Here is a 20,148-nt window from a genome sequence, read left to right as displayed (position 1 = left end):
ATTTCTCATGGCGTGCAGGTGGAGATGGAGTGCGATCAAGACTTATAGAATCACCCATCTCTTGTTCCAATTGTTTTCTTTTTTCTTCAATCATTTTCTTTTCAATGTTTGACATATTCTCCACGAGACAATCTATGTGGATAGACATTTCAAAATCTATTAAGCTTTCCTTTTTTGCTCTTAACCAAGAATTCAGGAGTGGTGTGAGACTTTACAAATTCCTCCCAACAATCCTGATCAATATACAAATACATCATGTATGAAGGTTTTTCTTTACTTTTAGGTGTTGGATGAGTAATATAATCATGAGTGAGCTATGTCTTAAAGCCCCTTCAATGCTCACCAGCATATGTAAGCACTTTCGTTTTCACCTCACTATCATCCAGACTAACATTAAACACCTATTATGTTTACACAATACAGTTGTTATTAGTATTAAACAAAAAATTAAATTATCATACACACTTGTAATTTTTTTTATAAAATTCAAAATAAATACTATAATATCGGTCCATAAGCTATTTTTCAAATCACCGTCAACGTTGTGCCAACTATCAATTAAAATACTCATTTTACTTCTACCATGTAACGCAATGTAATCTATAAAGTCCTCAACATTTTTACCATAAGTTTTGTCGGTTGCAACATCAACTCTAACCAGGTAGCGAATACCATTTTCGTGGACTTTTTTTACCTTGGTATCACTACAACAAACAAGACCTTAGACAGCGCTTTTTTTAGCCTTAGACAACGCTTTAAAGCGCTGTCTAAACCTCCGCTGCTAAAGGTTTAGACAACGCTTTTTTAAATCTTAAAAGCGCTGTCTAAGCCCCCCCCCCTTAGACAGCGCTTTGGCCAAAAGCGCTTTATAAGACCCTCTTATTTTAAATTTTTTAGGTATACCTTAGACAGCGCTTTTGAAAAGCGCTGTCTAAGCCCCACCCCCTTAGACAGCGCTTTGGCCAAAAGCGCTTTCTAAGACCCTCCTATTTTAATTTTTTTAGGTATACCTTAGACAGCGCTTTTCAAAAAGCGCTGTCTAAGCCCCCCCCTTAGACAGCGCTTTTGCCTAAAGCGCTTTCTAATCCCCCCCTTAGACAGCGCTTTTTACAAAAGCGCTGTCTAAGGTATACGAAAATTTTTGAAGCTTTTGTTTTAAACCACATTTTTTCCAGGTTTATAAACCAGAATTTCTACCTGTTTTCAACCAGATTTTGACAGACAATTATCACATTTTATATAAGCCATTTTGGCCTTTTTTCTACCAATTTTTGGCTAACAATATATATATATATACCAATTCAAACCAATTTTGCCTTAAATGTATCAAAATATATACAAATTTATGTACACATTTACAAGTCATAACATATACTACAAATGTACACATTAATTACACAAATTTATGAACAAACATTGAGCTTTATCATGAATTGACACCACTCCTCTTTGATTTCGTCCACTTGATCCTTTGTATAAAATGCACACTTGAATTCATCAAAGTACTACATAATAATATAACATATTTTGAATTAATTCCAACTATTTAATTATATGAGATATGTGTAAATATAAAAATAACTCATAAGTTAGAAATACATACATCGGTGGGAATCTTTAATCGGCCCAAAGCAAGAGTATCTCGCATAAACCTCAACATGAAATACCCGCAATCTATTTGATTACGTTGTTGAGGACACTACATATGAAAAAAAAAATATGGATTATAAATCCGCAGTTTTTGTGTACATGTTGTACTTGCTTGACTTTTAATCACAACATACCACATATAGGAAAATCAGACATTCAACCTTATGGAGAGAATTTAATATTTGAGGAAGGAATTAATAAAATGCTTTTGTAAGAACCTTTAGTTATGTGAGCCTTAAAAGACGTAAAACTTAGATTAACTGTCTTGTGGATTTTGAACGAGTATTCATACATCCATGTATCATAATTCTTATAAAAATGTATTTATCCTTAGACTTCCTATGTGAACTAGTTGTTTGAGGACAAACAATGATTCAAGAATGACAGAGTTTAATAATTCATGTTTTTGTCTTTTTTATACCTTTTTTATCCTTATTTATGTTTCAAATTCTCTTGATAAATAAATAAGAAAAAACAGATATGAAGTTTTTCTCTATATGGTTGTCTAATTCTATGATGTGACCATTGTATTTAATTTCACTCCTTATTAAAGTGTAAAGATAGAAACTTACAAGCTCAAGAAGAAATAGTACTTTTTGAGATGACATCAAAGGATATTCCATTTTGTTGAAGTTTCTGTTGGAGATCAGTAGGACCAAATACGATTCCAGGAGGGTAAACACCTCCTTTAGGTAGGTTTTTGCGCTGGCTGAGAAGAATGAGAGCACACTGAACAAGAATTATTGGGGTCGCTACATATCCAACTTCAGGTCCTGTTACTCTAGTTACAATTTCCATATCATGTTTAGTGTTTTCCTGTGAAGCAAGACTCCCGTTACTAAAACCGCGTCCGACAAACCACATCTTGAAAGATGCGCTTTCGACTTCCTCTTCAGAAGGGCCATTCTTCCTGAACCAACCAAGGCTAAATAAAGAAGGAAATTTCAAAAGAAGCCACCGTCCAAAACCAGTGCTTCCGAAAAGACCAATACAAATTCCAACCATGATAATTCTTAATATGCCAAACAAAGACTTTGAGCCTATTTTCACACCAAAATGAGTTGGCTTCACCGATGACCAAAAAGCCTCTCTTTTTTGAACCGTCTCAGAACTTTCATTCGACCCAGGAAGACCATTGGGCTCTTCCGTTAGTGTTGAAAGTGTCCTTCGAACAACGCTAGCATCTGCTGAAGGAAGCACCACTGCCCAAAGGCCAATTTTCTTCTGGTGTTCTATAGTCTGTCCTTTCGAAGGAGACGGCCCAGGAATCTACAACCACGAAAACAGAAATCAATAAAAATAGAACAGTATTATTAATATTTAAAAAGTACATGGATAAAAGGCAATACTGTCGCATTACGCGAAAAACCGGCGGGAAAACAAGAACAACAGAGCCGCCACCGTGCGTTATTTATCCCAAAAGAGGGAAAGGAAACGCTCAGAGTAAACCTAGAAAAAGCATGGTCTCGCGACCAAAGAGAATGGGATCGGGAGTCGGTTATGCGAAGGGAAGGTATTAGCACCCCTACGCATCCGTCGTACTCGACGGGATCCACGCACAATAGGGAGGGAAATGGTTGCTAAAACACTGCTCACACAATCATCTATACAGGCTGAAAGAGACACAAGAAAACAGACAAGACTGACTCGGCAGGATATCGCATCCTGGGCCTACTTAGTCTATCAAGCATAGACATCAGAGTCTAAGTAGTTTGGACTGGGGAAACGACACATGCTCGCTAGGATGTTGCATCCTATGCATACGTATCTCCTTTGGACGAAGGAGAATCAGAGCATTCGTAGCTCGGCTGACACGCACACAAACAAATACAGGCAAAGGCAAACGTGGAGCCTGAATGCCAATCACTGGACTTACATCAGCATCCGAACCAAACGAACTCACTCTAGAACCCGAACGCCACTCGATGGACTTACATCAGCTTCCAAGCACACAACAAGACACAGGAAGAAGAAGGGTCTCGATTGCAACTAGGGCAAGAGAAAGGGGAGGTCTCAATCGCAACGAGGGCGAGAGAAAAGAATTAGTGTTAGTTGTTAGTCAAACTCGACAAGACATCGCATCTCGTGCCTACGTATCTCATCTGGACATGAGAATCAGAGTTGCCGTAGTTCGACTAAACTATTCCTGTTGGTTTGTGTTTTTTAAGTGGACAACGTCACTACGCAATCTACCGGATGCTCGACCTTTGGAGACTTACTCACCTGTAGTAGAAGGAGTTGACGTATCCTTAAGAGGGGATAATGTTTGTTTGTGTTTTAGGAAAGCTCAAGCAAGAAAGGAAGTCCTATACGAAGGAACCGTGCTACCTTAATTGACATGCAAACGAGACTACGCGGAGTCTAGCAAACCTAGGGGATACAATCACACCACACAAACATATACAACATGAAATAAACACACCAACAAGGGGCTCAAACATCAAGGCTAGGCTTTAGTCGAGGGGTCATATCAACCTCAACAAACAAGCCTCTGTATCGGGGTAAGGTTAGCTCTTAACCTTGCCATTGAGGGGCTAAGGTGAAGCTGATGAAAGGTGAGTGAAGATTAGACTTCACAGCTCTTATCCCTGACCAGGGAGAGCTTCAGACAAAGGAGCGTCGGTCCAGAATGGAGGGACCCTTCTACGCTCAAGACTCTGACTCGATTGTGCAACAGCACAAGATCTTGGGTTTGTGTCCCAATGCATCAACACACAGCCGTGTGAGCAGAGGGACGACTCAACAGAATAGCGGGGGATAGATTGCATATCCCTTGGGTTCCGCCAATTGCCTCATAGAGGTCTTCACCTGCTTGGGCACAAATGTAAACAACCACAAACATCGCCTCTTAAGGAGGACTTCAGACAGTTGCCTGGCCAAGTAACAGGCCAGGTCTTCCAGACTACATGAAGAATAGAAGTCCTACCTCAAATGGTTTAAAAACCAAGCAGCAGCAAGCAAGTTCTTAAAGAACTGTAAGCGACTAAATGTACCTGAAATCAATCAAGTATCATCAGTACTCAGACAAACCAACAGTAAACAGCAAATTGTTAATCAGTTAATCTGTACAAAGCAACACAAGTTAATGCACACAAATGCACGCTATAAGCTCAAGCTCAAGCATCAATCCCTACAAAACAAAGACATGTTAGTGGACAACATCAAACAAATTCAATTTTCAATTTCCATTTCTCTCCTTAAGCCTTTTGCACTTTTAACCTGAAAATCCAAACCAAATGTGAGAAACTAGACCACTAGGCCAAGCCTAGAGTCCAAAAGGGATAAAAAGTTCTAAACAGCAAGTGTAAACCAACCAAAATTACATTAAAACAAATCAAAAGCAAATTCAATTGGTCCCATGCTCATACCATTCACCATTATCATTTCATGCACAATTTAACATCAATCATGCAATTTGCAACTTCAAAAGACCAAACAGAACTATCTCACTCAAAAGCATACCAAATCAATTCAATTAATTCCACAAAAATTCACACCTGAACACGACACATTCAAGGTATAGCATGTCAATTTTCAGCTCAATTGGACAACAGAAATTAGGTCTATGAAAATCAAGAAATCCAGACACAATTATGCAAGCCAACACATGGTAACAAAATGAGCATTAACTTCAATCACATGCCAAACAGTGAAAATAATTAAGAAATTGATGGGACCAAAGCCAAACTATACCTAAACATGTTATGAATCACTCCATCAAATTTCACATTCATATGATATAGTATGAGCATTCAACAACACATGTAAAGTTTGTTACACAAGAAACAACCCAAAGATGCTAAACAGCAATCAAAAATCCAAATCAATTAGAAAAGGGACCAATTAAATCCACAAAAAGTCATGTTGAAATTTAACATACATATTGTATCTCATGCAAAAAATCAGGGCCATAGGCCTAGGGGAAGCATGGAAAAATAATTCATGAACTCAACATATCATAATGTGACACATATTGTCACACTCAAAAAGAATAAATCATATCTACCAATCCAGAGGTCTAAAAATTACAAATGATATACCAAAATCTCCAGAAATTTGTCAAGAATCATCATATAAAATTTCATTAATTTTGGATAATGTATGAGTATTTCATGTTAAAAATGGTGAAACATACAATTATGTCACACATGTCAAACATCCCTATGCCAATCTAAAATTCTACCAAGCACAACATGAACTATTATGCCTAAAAAATTCTAGAGAAAAAATGGGATCTAACAAAAAAACTCCCACTAAATTTGGATTTTAATTGAATTTTATGTGAATTTTTGAAGATTTGTTAATTAGGATAATATTTATTTAAGTGGAATTCGAATTAATTAAATGCTAATGGCATTTCCGTAAATACCAAAACGCATGTGCTCATTCATTAATGTGTTGTCCGCTTCTGGTTGGCTGAATGTGGAGGGAAACAAGATTTTGAAATGGCAAGGCGCTGAAGTGGATTGAACGAAGGAAATTTTTTCCAGAATTTCATCTTCCTCGCGCACTCATGTGTTCATCAAGCGGCAGCTACGGTTACGAACTTTTTTGCACGAAAATACACGAGCCATATACCGTTGTGACCGTCTCTCCATGTAGATTACGGATATGGCAACGCTTTTGTCCAAAGATTAACGCACGCAAAGAACCGATCGAAAGAAGATCCACACACAAATATTCAGATCAACATATCTAGCTCTATACTTAACGGAATCGCGCGATTCAAATTGCAGAATGATCTATGTCGTATGCTCTACCTAAACCGCATAACAATTGCATGAATTAACGAGTTTGATTTCCAACCTTATTGACGTGCAGCTCGTGAATCCGTGCGTTTCTTGCTCCGATTTATGAAAACAGATGGAGTGTGATGATTATGAAGATGATTGATGATGATTTCGCAGCTCAACAAGTCTTGGAGATGAAGAATTTTCCATTTGCCATTGATGAGTGAAGCTTTCAACAGTGGAGTTTTTGCGCGGTTTTTGCTCCAATTTGCTTCAACAGTACTTGCACATTACCTACACATGAAGATTCAACCAAGAATTTGCAAGAACAATGGTGAAATATTGAGAAATTGAGAAAAAAAGTTTATGAACAATGGAGAAAAAGTGAGAGAATTGAGAGAGTTTTTTGTGATTTTCTGTTTGGATCTTGAAAAATGATTAGTGGTTCCTTGAGTTTGTTATAATTAAGCTTATATACTCTTGCATAATCCACCTTTAATCATGATTAGCCAAAAATGATAATTAGTGAAAAATGCACATGTAAGCAATTTGGCATTTTTGCCCTTGGAGAGTTCCATGCAATGTAACAGTGATTTATCACTTCAAACAAGTCACAAATTTCATTTAGAAGCTGTTGGAATTGGTCCCATGCCAAAATTCCATGTACTTTGTGTTTTGGACCATTTTGCCCTTGGATTTTAATTAGTGCACTTGAAAAATGGCCTTTTTGTGTGAATGCTTTTGGCAAAATGTGATGATGGATTATGAAAGTACACATCAAATGTGATTTTCTCAAAGAAAAACCATCCAATTTGGCCACTCCATGTGAAAGTTATGGCACTTTGATTTCGGGCATTTTCTGAAAATGATTGGACCATATCTTGCTAACCACACATGGGAATTTCAAGTTCTTGGACTTTTTGGAATGGTGAGATCAAGATCTTCAACTTTCATGTTGGACAAAATTCCATTTGAATCTCTTATGATGAAGTTATTTTGAGGAGAAAAACTTCCCATTTTGGGCAGTTGAAATTACAAGTCACCTGGCATTTTAGGAAACTTCTTGTCTGACTTTATTTTCTTCAACCTTGATCTTTGATATGTCAAATGAGACTTATATGGACATGAATGAGGCCTTTCAAACCATCTCACACCTTCCAATCCATAAAATCAGGCACAGTTGACCACAGTTGACTTTCTATGGTTCCAGCTGAAATTCAGCTTGACTGATGAGCTTTGATCATCCAATCTTTGGCCAAACCACTTCAAAATGATCCTTAGACCATATGAACTTGATAAATCCACCCTAGGGCTTTGTCTCAATGAAAATAGCACATGCTTGCTTGTTTGACTGATTCTCTTGATCAGTTTGACCCAATCGGTCAGCTGAGCTTGCACTTGGGCAAATGGACAATGCAATGTTATGCAGTGGCCTATGTTATGTTATGACCTAATATGAAATGAATGTACAAAATGGTAGGGTGCAAATTTGAGGTGCTACAGCTGCACCTATTCAATCAACTGGGAACCCGAATGGATGAGAGCAACGACTGTCAGACTTTCAGGGTAAACAGGGATTGAATACCAAGAACCGTAGAAATTTGCACACTGCTGGGATTTGTTTTTCTTGTTTTCGTTGTTTTTTTCTTTCAGAGGTACAAGCACATCCAGACATCGACACACGATGAATGGGAACAGAAATCATCTCAACTAGATGCCAACGGACAACTAGGAAACACTCAACGTTTACCAAAACCAACGGAGAGGTAACTCAACTCTACTGGGGATAACCAAGGATGGATACAACCATACGTCAGCGGACGTAATGGGGAAAAACTCAACGTTTACCAAGACCAACGGAGAGGTAACCAATCATTAATGAATGACTGGAAGGATAGTGATACAACCATACGTCAGCGGACGAAATGGGAAAGACTCAACGTTTACCAAGACCAACGGAGAGGTGGCCAAACATCATCGGATGAATGGGAAGACTCGACCAGACGTCATAGGACGAAATGGGAAAAACTCAACGTTTACCGAAACCAACGGAGAGGTAACCAATCATTAATGAATGACTGGAAAGATAGTGATACAACCATACGTCAGCGGACGTAATGGGAAAAACTCAACATTTACCAAGACCAACGGAGAGGTGGCCAGACATCATCGGATGAATGGGAAGACTCGACCAGACGTCATAGGACGAAAGGGAGAAGCTCGACGTTTATCGACACCAACGGAGAAGGAGGAAACTCAACCAGACGTCATAGGACGAAAGGGAGACTCAACGTTTATCGACACCAACGGAGAAGGAGAAAACTCAAAAAACAGACGTCAACGGACGAAAGGGAGACCACAACCGGACACCAACGGAGAAGGAGAAAACTCAACCAGACGTCAATGGACGAAAGGGAGACCACAACCGGACACCAAATAGGACGTCTACTGGGGATTCTGGCTGGGAAATCAACCAAACATTAATGAATGACTGGGAATAGGGTACACAATCAGACGTCATCGGACGAATGAGAAAAACTCAACGTTTATCGAAACCAACGGAGAGGTAAATCCGCATGGGGAAGGGTACAGCTAGACATCATAGGATGAATAGGAAAAACTCGACGTTTATCGACACCAACGGAGAAGGAGAAAACTCAGCCAGACGTCATAGGACGAAAGGGAGACTCAACGTTTATCGACACCAACGGAGAAGGAGAAAACTCAGCCAGACGTCATAGGGCGAAAGGGAGACTCAACGTTTATCGACACCAACGGAGAAGGAGAAAACTCAGCCAGACGTCATAGGACGAAAGGGAGACTCAACGTTTATCGACACCAACGGAGAAGGAGAAAACTCAGCCAGACGTCATAGGACGAAAGGGAGACCACAACCGGACACCATAGGACGTCTACTGGGGATTCTGGCTGGGAAATCAACCAGACATTAATGAATGACTGGGAATAGGGTATACAATCAGACGTCATCGGACGAATGAGAAAAACACAACGTTTATCGAAACCAACGGGGAGGTAAATCCACTTGGGGAAGGGTACAACTATACGTCATAGGACGAATAGGAAAAACTCGACGTTTATCAACACCAACGGAGAGGAGAAAACTCTGAGGGGAATCATATGGTATTACCAAATGATCTGTAGGGAATAAGCAACTAGACATCATCGGACGACTAGGAAAAACTCGACGTTTATCGACACCAACGGAGAGGAGGTTCAACTGGGGAAGACCCTGTGGGGAAAGATATCAACTATACGCCAACGGACGCATAGGAAAAACTCGATGTTTATCGACACCAACGGAGAGGAGGACTCTTCTAGGGAGAGCGAACACAACCAAATCATCAATGGATGATGGGGAAAAACTCGACGTTTATCGACACCAACGGAGAGGAGGAAAATCACTGGGGATCAAGGTCATGACAGAGAGTAGACAGGAAGGAACACCAAGGATGCTGGGTTGTAGGCAGAAAACAGGTGACCGACCAAAACGTGAATTGGTTTGTGTTCAAAAACACTCAACATCCTGAAGAGGGCTAGAAAAGCAGTCTTGTTAGAGGATGGACATTCAATTCCACAAGGAATACGAATCTTACTCGACTGGGGAGGACGACTCCGACCCAAAAGCGCGTGAGACAGATTACCTATAGCCGTCAAAACGTAGATAATAGACTCGCATGGAAGATTATCCATAACCGGGTTGTAGGTTGTTAGATGGATAAAACGACCGAAATCATCCTGAAGAGAGCGAAAGCAAACTTGTTAAAGGATGGAAATTCGATTCCACAAGGAATACGAATCTTACTCTGCTGGAGAAAACAATCAAAAGACTGACCAGAGAGTGCATGAGACATATTATCTATAGCCGTCAAAACGTAGATAACACACTCGCATGGAAGATTATCCATAACCGGGTTGCAGGTTGTTAAATGGATAAATCAACCGACATCATCCTGAAGAGAGCGAAGGCAAACTTGTTAAAGGATGGAAATTCGATTCCACAAGGAATACGAATCTTACTCTGCTGGAGAAAACAATCAAAAGACTGACCAGAGAGTGCATGAGACATATTATCTATAGCCGTCAAAACGTAGATAATAGACTCGCATGGAAGATTATCCATAACCGGGTTGTAGGTTGTTAGATGGATAAACGACCGAAAAGAAAAGCATCGTGTACCAGGAACAGGTATGCAAAGATGACCAATCAAAAGAGGATAAAGTTGCTGACTCGGAGCAAATACCCAAAAGAAAGGGGGAGACCCACTGGGGACAATACTGCTTGATCAAGGCGAGTATCCAGAGGGGAAAAGAATATCAATACCGCAAACCGGATACTGATAACTGCAAAGAGGGGATTACATCTACCGGTTAGTAGGCGGAAAACCACGGAAAAGTAACCATCATCAATCAGGATGAGCACAAAGGGTCAACTCCACCAAGGGGAGAACGTGGGATTTTACAACTACCAGCTTGTAGGTAGAAAACCACAAAGATAGGACTTACAACTACCGGTTTGTAGGTAGAGGCCAACAAACAGTCTGCTGAGAGACAGAGTGAGAAAAAGGATTTACAACTACCGATTTGTAGGTAGAAGACCGAAAAATCCGACAACAATCAGAATGAACCACAAAGGTTACCTCTGCTAGGGGATGAAAGTGGGATTTTACAACTGCCAGCTAATAGGTAGAAAACCACAAAGATAGGACTTACAACTACCGGGTTGTAGGTAGAAGCCAACCGACAGAATGAACCACAAAGGTTACCTCTGCTAGGGATGAAAGTGGGATTTTACAACTACCGGTTGGGTAGAAAACCACAAAGATAGGACTTACAACTACCGTTTGTAGGTAGAAGCCCACAAATTCCGCTGAGGATAAGATGAATGAGTACCGGTTAGTGAGCCACTATTCATTCATGCCCCAGGGCAACACAAGAGACAGTCAACAAGAAGCCAATTTAGGATCGATCCAAAAAGGCAAACTGAATCAAGACTCATCCTAATGAGGAAAGAACTCAATAGGGAAAACCCATCCCATTAGGGAGGGAACGGAAGCAACCGTCATCCACGAGGATGTATCTCAGTGGGGAAATGGCAGGAAAGGATGGACACTTTCTGCTTAAGGGGTAGACTCTACATGGAGAGATCAGACACACCCACATCTACTAGGAGGCTACTGGGTAGCACCAAGTTTTTCTTTCACCACGGATGAGGAAATAAACCTCTCTGGGGGTACCAATCCTGAGTGCCGTCAGGAGCAACTGTAGCGAAAGCGTTGTACAGACGTCGAACAAGAAGCTGCCTCTGCCCGGGAGACGGTCTGATCGGGTTAACACATGAATGCATATGTTTGAATTTTTCTATGGCGTAATGCTCCATTATGAATGGAAATGCTACGCGATTTGAGGATGCAATGATCACTACATGCAAAATGCAAAGTGAATGAAAACCCCGCTAGGGAGCCCACTGATCAAATACTCCACTCTGTGGGGAGACTCTGCTGAGGAAATCTGCTTGATGAAAACTCTGTAGGGAGAGCACTGACTTCTCACTCATGCTGGAGAACAGAGATACCAAGAATCAGCCAGATCTCTGGTGAAAATAGATAGGCATCGATGAAGTTCCTCATGTCAACCACTCTGCTGAGGACCTACCTGAGAAAATGACGGAATACTGAGACGTCAATCCTCCAAATACCGAATCGTTGCAGAAAAGCATCCGTGCCAGGGAGAGGAGAAGACTGCTCTGCTGGAGAGACGAAATTGAAGTCTTCAGTACACCTACTGCTTGAGAACTGGCCCACGATAATGTCCAAAACAACAACCTTGCTGGGGATGCCCCACGATAGGGCTCAAACAGCACTCTATTAGGGATGCCCCACCATAGGGCTAATAGAGACTTGGAGAAAACATGTTGCACTGTCGGGGACGTGAAGATGAACAACTTCAACCAACACTGCACTGAGCAACCTCGCTGAGGAGAGACCATGAAAAGGTTCTACAGGACAAAGATATAATTATGCTCGAGATACGAACGACTGTCTTACCCGTCGGTAATCATACCACCCTTGGGAGAGCACTGCGGGTCTCCTAGGTATCCTTTCATCATTGTGAATGTTCACTTTGTTTAAGAACAATTTTGTGAAAAATTTTGTTTATTTTGAAAACAATGATACTTTATCAATTAAAACATGCAAAACATTTGTTGAGTTGAAACAAATAAGAGTGCAAATAATGGGGTAAAAGCTCAAATCGATGTGATGGAATGGTAGTCTGCAAAGGGCGAGACTCCATAGATCTATACAAGTTTGAAATCGGTGATATATATTGGAGAGGGCTACATTGAACATAATGACCTTTCCTCTACCATTCTGAATCTCGATGTATTCGGAGTTTCGATCGACGACGCATAGAGAATTCCTGGCGGATGACAGATATAGAACACGGTCTTGTCAAGATGCAGTTACTTGCCAAATCCCTAATTTTTGCCTAGATTGCCCCGGTGTGAGGTGCTCAATCTAGCGAGATGCAAATTCTTTTTTCAATGTCTCTAACTTTTGCCTGGATCGCCCTTTCGGGTTTTCAATCCACCGAGACGCTCCTTTTTGCCTAAGTTACCCTTTGGGGTGTTCAACTTAGCGAGCTGTTTTGCTTTTTTTTTGTTTAGGCTAAGTATTTCTTGACTGCATCTGGATTCACAGGACGAGTGAACTTCTTCATCCATTGCTGTAAGTGTCAAAGCACCGCCTGAAAAGGCTCTCTTGAAAACATATGGACGTTCATAGCTTGGAGTCCACTTGCCCCTGGAATCGGGCACGAAAGACAAGACTTTCTTGAGCACAAGGTCATTTTCTCAGAACTCGAGACTCGACCTTCTGGTCGAATGCTTTCGTCACTCTCTGCTGATATAACTGACCATGACACCTGGCAGTTAATCTCTTCTTTTCGATCGAATTCAGCATCAGTCAACTTGGGACTTTGAGGGTGCTATTTTTCCTTTGTTTTTTTTCTTTGATTTTGCTTTTGATTTCTTTTGCACCCTTTCTTTCTTTGTTTTTTTTTTTTTTGATTGATTTTTTTTTGATGCCCCAGTTGGCTGTTCTGCTGATTCTCGAGATGCAGCTGAGTGATCTTCTTTTCTTGCTCAAGAAGTCGGGAAATCTCGTCAGGAATCCCTTCAACATCATCTTCTTCTACTTCGAATACAGGGAATTCAAAATTGGGAGATGACGTCCGATCATTATGTTCAATGGGTTTGAGAAACAACCTGCATAATGATTTCGATATGAAAAACTTTTTGGAAAACAAACAAGACAATCGTTATGCAGATGAAAAGATTGCTTTTATTCCTGTTTTTAGGGTTTTTTGTGATCACCAATTTCATGCAAAAAGCGAAAAGGGAAAACAATTGGAAAAACAAATGTTTAACATGCATTTACTTGAATGAAAATATCATTGCACAAAATGTTGCCAACAATGTCATCACTTCTCCTTTTGGCATGGGAGAAGGGTTTTTAAACAAAGCGATTATTACTCTGACTTATGAACAACTGTAGGAACGCCCACAGTGACCCAATTGTGATAGATCCCACCAGGGATAACAACTGTCAGAATCTCTTGCATTAGTAGCTTCTGCTTTTGATCAACCCTCTTTGTTGAAGACCTCAGGAGAAAAGCCAACGCCAGCCCGCGACTTGTTATCTTCAAGCTTGATTAACACGGGGACCCAAGTCTTCAAAGTTCAGAATACCTGACTGCACGAGGTCTTGAACCTTCATTTTCAACTGAAAGCAACTATCCACATCATGACCAGGAGCACCCGAATGATACACACACTGCTGCTCAGGCCTATACCACCACCGAGGGTTGACGGGTATAGCCGGCGGGTCTCTGGGAGTAATCAAGTTCCGCTCTATCAACGAGGGATACAGCTCTGCGTAAGACATAGGGATCGGATCAAAAATGACCCTCTTCCTCTCATTACTTGTACCGGCTTGATTATCATAGGGAGGCTGGTAAGCCTGCTGTTGCGGACGATGTTGCTGATGTTGATACCGCTGAGTTGCCCTTCCCTATTGTTGTTGGGTTGCTGGAATAGTCACAGCGGCAGCTTGACGATATTGTCCTCTGTTCGCACTCCCTCGCCGGTGCACAGCATTTGTTTCACTCTCTCCCCCTTTGGGTGCCCCAGAGAATGGCTTCTTAGAATTCAACGAACTTGAAGAGCCACGATGGCGAACCGGAGTACGGGTTGCTCTGACATTAACAGTCTCTGTAGCAAGAGGTTGTCCATTGATTATGATACCCCTCAAATCATCATCCACGTCGTAGTTGTTGACGGGAATAGTGACAGCAGCAATTTGATCATTAACGGGGACCCCTTCTGGTGAAGCACGACTGGGTGGCAGAATCATGGCTTCCTGTCTCTGGGCTAAGGCTCGCAGCTCCTCTTGCCCCTGAACGACCCCTTGCATCATGGTCATGAACTGGGCCATGTTTGCCCTCATCTCAGCCAACTCAGTCTGAACCTGATCCATACTCCTCTGATGATTCGATCTGGTTGCGGTGCGGACGATGATCAACAATCCTGTCTCAGACAGGAGCCAGAGTGAGAAGTCCGAACTAGAACACCTGTTATGCAACATGTCATGATTATGATGCTAATACATATGATGCACATGATAATGATCATTTCTCAGGCCTTCAAAGAGCCTGATTCATCTTCGAAAAAAAAGCAATCTGCAGCAACGGCACAGTATACAAGAGCAATGAGTACCGAGTGAAACCAACAATTTCATCTGTAAATGAGCACCCGGATCCATCAGTGAACGGACTCTGGAATGTACCCGAGAAATGATATGCATGCAGAGATTAGATTTTTTTTCTTTTTTCTCATTTTTTATTGCATTTCTTTTGAAAAATAAACATGATATGATGCACATGATGCAGACACGACTGGCAAGCTGTGCATCTCTGAACACAGGATCGAAGCTTCGGCTCAAACTCTGATCACAATCATCTGAAACCCAAAGTCAACTGGTCAACTGTCATCTGAACCCAATCTGAGAAACTGAGTCACCAACAGGAACACACTGAGCCAGCAACTAGTCACCAACAGGTCACCAACAGTCACCATCTGTACCTGTAAAAATGATCATTCCCTCCCCACTCACGGGTGTCATCTAGGCCAGGGTAAGGTCGAAAGAAACGCAGCATAAATAACCTTTCGCAGAATACCATCATATACACACCTGAAGTATGCAACGATGGTACCCCACCAGGGTCTGAACTACTCGTGACGTCGATGTTCCGCTAAGTGGCGCATACCACCCGCTTCCCATGACTCACTCTATTCCTAGGTTTCCTAGATTGCACTCATAGCCTGGGTATTGGGCCTTTTACCTCGAGTAACTCCCACCCCCAAACAGAGAAGTACAGCCAGCACAACAGATGAATATGAATGAATGCAAATATTAATGCAAACAATACATGCAAACAATAAACAATGAATGCAATAAATAACACAACAAAAAGCAACCAAAGCCCTAACCTAGAGAGCGCTAGGAGAGACTCGCTTAGGGAAGATGGACCAGCACAGGTCAACTTCTCTACTCCCCAGCAGAGTCGCCAGCTGTCGCATTACGCGAAAAACCGGCGGGAAAACAAGAACAACAGAGCCGCCGCCGTGCGTTATTTATCCCAAAAGAGGGAAAGGAAACGCTCAGAGTAAACCTGGAAAAAGCATGGTCTCGCGACCAAAGAGAATGGGATCGGGAGTCGGTTATGCGAAGGGAAGGTATTAGCACCCCTACGCATCCGTCGTACTCGACGGGATCCACGCACAATAGGGAGGGAAATGGTTGCTAAAACACTACTCACACAATCATCTATACAGGCTGAAAGAGACACAAGAAAACAAACAAGACTGACTCGGCAGGATATCGCATCCTGGGCCTACTTAGTCTATCAAGCATAGACATCAGAGTCTAAGTAGTTCGGACTGGGGAAACGACACATGCTCGCTAGGATGTTGCATCCTATGCATACGTATCTCCTTTGGACGAAGGAGAATCAGAGCATTCGTAGCTCGGCTGACACGCACACAAACAAATACAGGCAAAGGCAAACGTGGAGCCTGAATGCCAATCACTGGACTTACATCAGCATCCGAACCAAACGAACTCACTCTAGAACCCGAACGCCACTCGACGGACTTACATCAGCTTCCAAGCACACAACAAGACACAGGAAGAAGAAGGGTCTCGATTGCAACTAGGGCAAGAGAAAGGGGAGGTCTCAATCGCAACGAGGGCGAGAGAAAAGAATTAGTGTTAGTTGTTAGTCAAACTCGACAAGACATCGCATCTCGTGCCTAAGTATCTCATCTGGACATGAGAATCAGAGTTGCCGTAGTTCGGCTAAACTATTCCTGTTGGTTTGTGTTTTTTAAGTGGACAACGTCACTACGCAATCTACCGGATGCTCGACCTTTGGAGACTTACTCACCTGTAGTAGAAGGAGTTGACGTATCCTTAAGAGGGGATAATGTTTGTTTGTGTTTTAGGAAAGCTCAAGCAAGAAAGGAAGTCCTATACGAAGGAACCGTGCTACCTTAATTGACATGCAAACGAGACTACGCGGAGTCTAGCAAACCTAGGGGATACAATCACACCACACAAACATATACAGCATGAAATAAACACACCAACAAGGGGCTCAAACATCAAGGCTAGGCTTTAGTCGAGGGGTCATATCAACCTCAACAAACAAGCCTCTGTATCGGGGTAAGGTTAGCTCTTAACCTTGCCATTGAGGGGCTAAGGTGAAGCTGATGAAAGGTGAGTGAAGATTAGACTTCACAGCTCTTATCCCTGACCAGGGAGAGCTTCAGACAAAGGAGCGTGGGTCCAGAATGGAGGGACCCTTCTACGCTCAAGACTCTGACTCGATTGTGCAACAGCACAAGATCTTGGGTTTGTGTCCCAATGCATCAACACACAGCCGTGTGAGCAGAGGGACGACTCAACAGAATAGCGGGGGATAGATTGCATATCCCTTGGGTTCCGCCAATTGCCTCATAGAGGTCTTCACCTGCTTGGGCACAAATGTAAACAACCACAAACATCGCCTCTTAAGGAGGACTTCAGACAGTTGCCTGGCCAAGTAACAGGCCAGGTCTTCCAGACTACATGAAGAATAGAAGTCCTACCTCAAATGGTTTAAAAACCAAGCAGCAGCAAGCAAGTTCTTAAAGAACTGTAAGCGACTAAATGTACCTGAAATCAATCAAGTATCATCAGTACTCAGACAAACCAACAGTAAACAGCAAATTGTTAATCAGTTAATCTGTACAAAGCAACACAAGTTAATGCACACAAGTGCAAGCTATAAGCTCAAGCTCAAGCATCAATCCCTACAAAACAAAGACATGTTAGTGGACAACATCAAACAAATTCAATTTTCAATTTCCATTTCTCTCCTTAAGCCTTTTGCACTTTTAACCTGAAAATCCAAACCAAATGTGAGAAACTAGACCACTAGGCCAAGCCTAGGGTCCAAAAGGGATAAAAAGTTCTAAACAGCAAGTGTAAACCAACCAAAATCACATTAAAACAAATCAAAAGCAAATGCAATTGGTCCCATGCTCATACCATTCACCATTATCATTTCATGCACAATTTAACATCAATCATGCAATTTGCAACTTCAAAAGACCAAACAGAACTATCTCACTCAAAAGCATACCAAATCAATTCAATTAATTCCACAAAAATTCACACCTGAACAGGACATACTCAAGGTATAGTATGTCAATTTTCAGCTCAATTGGACAACAGAAATTAGGTCAATGAAAATCAAGAAATCCAGACACAATTATGCAAGCCAACACATGGTAACAAAATGAGCATTAACTTCAATCACATGCCAAACAGTGAAAATAATTAAGAAATTGATGGGACCAAAGCCAAACTACACCTAAACATGTTATGAATCACTCCATCAAATTTCACATTCATATGATATAGTATGAGCATTCAACAACACATGTAAAGTTTGTTACACAAGAAACAACCCAAAGATGCTAAACAGAAATCAAAAATCCAAATCAATTAGAAAAGGGACCAATTAAATCCACAAAAAATCATGTTGAAAGTTAACATACATATTGTATCTCATGCAAAAAATCAGGGCCATAGGCCTAGGGGAAGCATGGAAAAATAATTCATGAACTCAGCATATCATAATGTGACACATATTGTCACACTCAAAAAGAATAAATCATATCTACCAATCCAGAGGTCTAAAAATTACAAATGATATACCAAAATCTCCAGAAATGTGTCAAGAATCATCATATAAAATTTCATTAATTTTGGATAATGTATGAGTATTTCATGTTAAAAATGGTGAAACATACAATTATGTCACACATGTCAAACATCCCTATGCCAATCTAAAATTCTACCAAGCACAACATGAACTATTATGCCTAAAAAATTCTAGAGAAAAAATGGGATCTAACAAAAAAACTCCCACTAAATTGGATTTTAATTGAATTTTATGTGAATTTTTGAAGATTTGTTAATTAGGATAATATTTATTTAAGTGGAATTCGAATTAATTAAATGCTAATGGCATTTCCGTAAATACCAAAACGCATGTGCTCATTCATTAATGTGTTGTCCGCTTCTGGTTGGCTGAATGTGGAGGGAAACAAGATTTTGAAATGGCAAGGCGCTGAAGTGGATTGAACGAAGGAAAATTTTTCCAGAATTTCATCTTCCTCGCGCACTCATGTGTTCATCAAGCGGCAGCTACGGTTACGAACTTTTTTGCACGAAAATACACGAGCCATATACCGTTGTGACCGTCTCTCCATGTAGATTACGGATATGGCAACGCTTTTGTCCAAAGATTAACACACGCAAAGAACCGATCGAAAGAAGATCCACACACAAATATTCAGATCAACATATCTAGCTCTATACTTAACGGAATCGCGCGATTCAAATTGCAGAATGATCTATGTCGTGTGCTCTACCTAAACCGCATAACAATTGCATGAATTAACGAGTTTGATTTCCAACCTTATTGACGTGCAGCTCGTGAATCCGTGCGTTTCTTGCTCCGATTTATGAAAACAGATGGAGTGTGATGATTATGAAGATGATTGATGATGATTTCGCAGCTCAACAAGTCTTGGAGATGAAGAATTTTCCATTTGCCATTGATGAGTGAAGCTTTCAACAGTGGAGTTTTTGCGCGGTTTTTGCTCCAATTTGCTTCAATAGTACTTGCACATTACCTACACATGAAGATTCAACCAAGAATTTGCAAGAACAATGGTGAAATATTGAGAAATTGAGAAAAAAAGTTTATGAACAATGGAGAAAAAGTGAGAGAATTGAGAGAGTTTTTTGTGATTTTCTGTTTGGATCTTGAAAAATGATTAGTGGTTCCTTGAGTTTGTTATAATTAAGCTTATATACTCTTGCATAATCCACCTTTAATCATGATTAGCCAAAAATGATAGTTAGTGAAAAATGCACATGTAAGCAATTTGGCATTTTAGCCCTTGGAGAGTTCCATGCAATGTAACAGTGATTTATCACTTCAAACAAGTCACAAATTTCATTTAGAAGCTGTTGGAATTGGTCCCATGCCAAAATTCCATGTACTTTGTGTTTTGGACCATTTTGCCCTTGGATTTTAATTAGTGCACTTGAAAAATGGCCTTTTTGTGTGAATGC

General features: G+C 40.9%; 1 protein-coding gene across 1 annotated transcript in view; it reads right to left on the bottom strand.

Moving 5' to 3' along the window:
• Positions 1–2,184: 2,184 nt before the first annotated feature.
• LOC127130567 (probable mitochondrial saccharopine dehydrogenase-like oxidoreductase At5g39410) overlaps positions 2,185–20,148 on the bottom strand; it is a 34,048-nt gene continuing 16,084 nt past the window's right edge. Inside the window, exon 2 of the mRNA XM_051059553.1 lies at positions 2,185–2,919. Coding sequence (XP_050915510.1) covers positions 2,227–2,919 — 693 coding nt within the window. The 3' untranslated portion in view covers positions 2,185–2,226. The remainder of the gene's footprint in view (positions 2,920–20,148) is intronic.

Source organism: Lathyrus oleraceus, chromosome 1, assembly GCF_024323335.1.
Source record: "Lathyrus oleraceus cultivar Zhongwan6 chromosome 1, CAAS_Psat_ZW6_1.0, whole genome shotgun sequence".
NCBI classification, from domain to species: domain Eukaryota; kingdom Viridiplantae; phylum Streptophyta; class Magnoliopsida; order Fabales; family Fabaceae; genus Lathyrus; species Lathyrus oleraceus.
The sequence above is the reverse complement of the archived record's forward strand: the minus strand, read 5'-3'. Positions and strand labels throughout refer to the sequence as shown.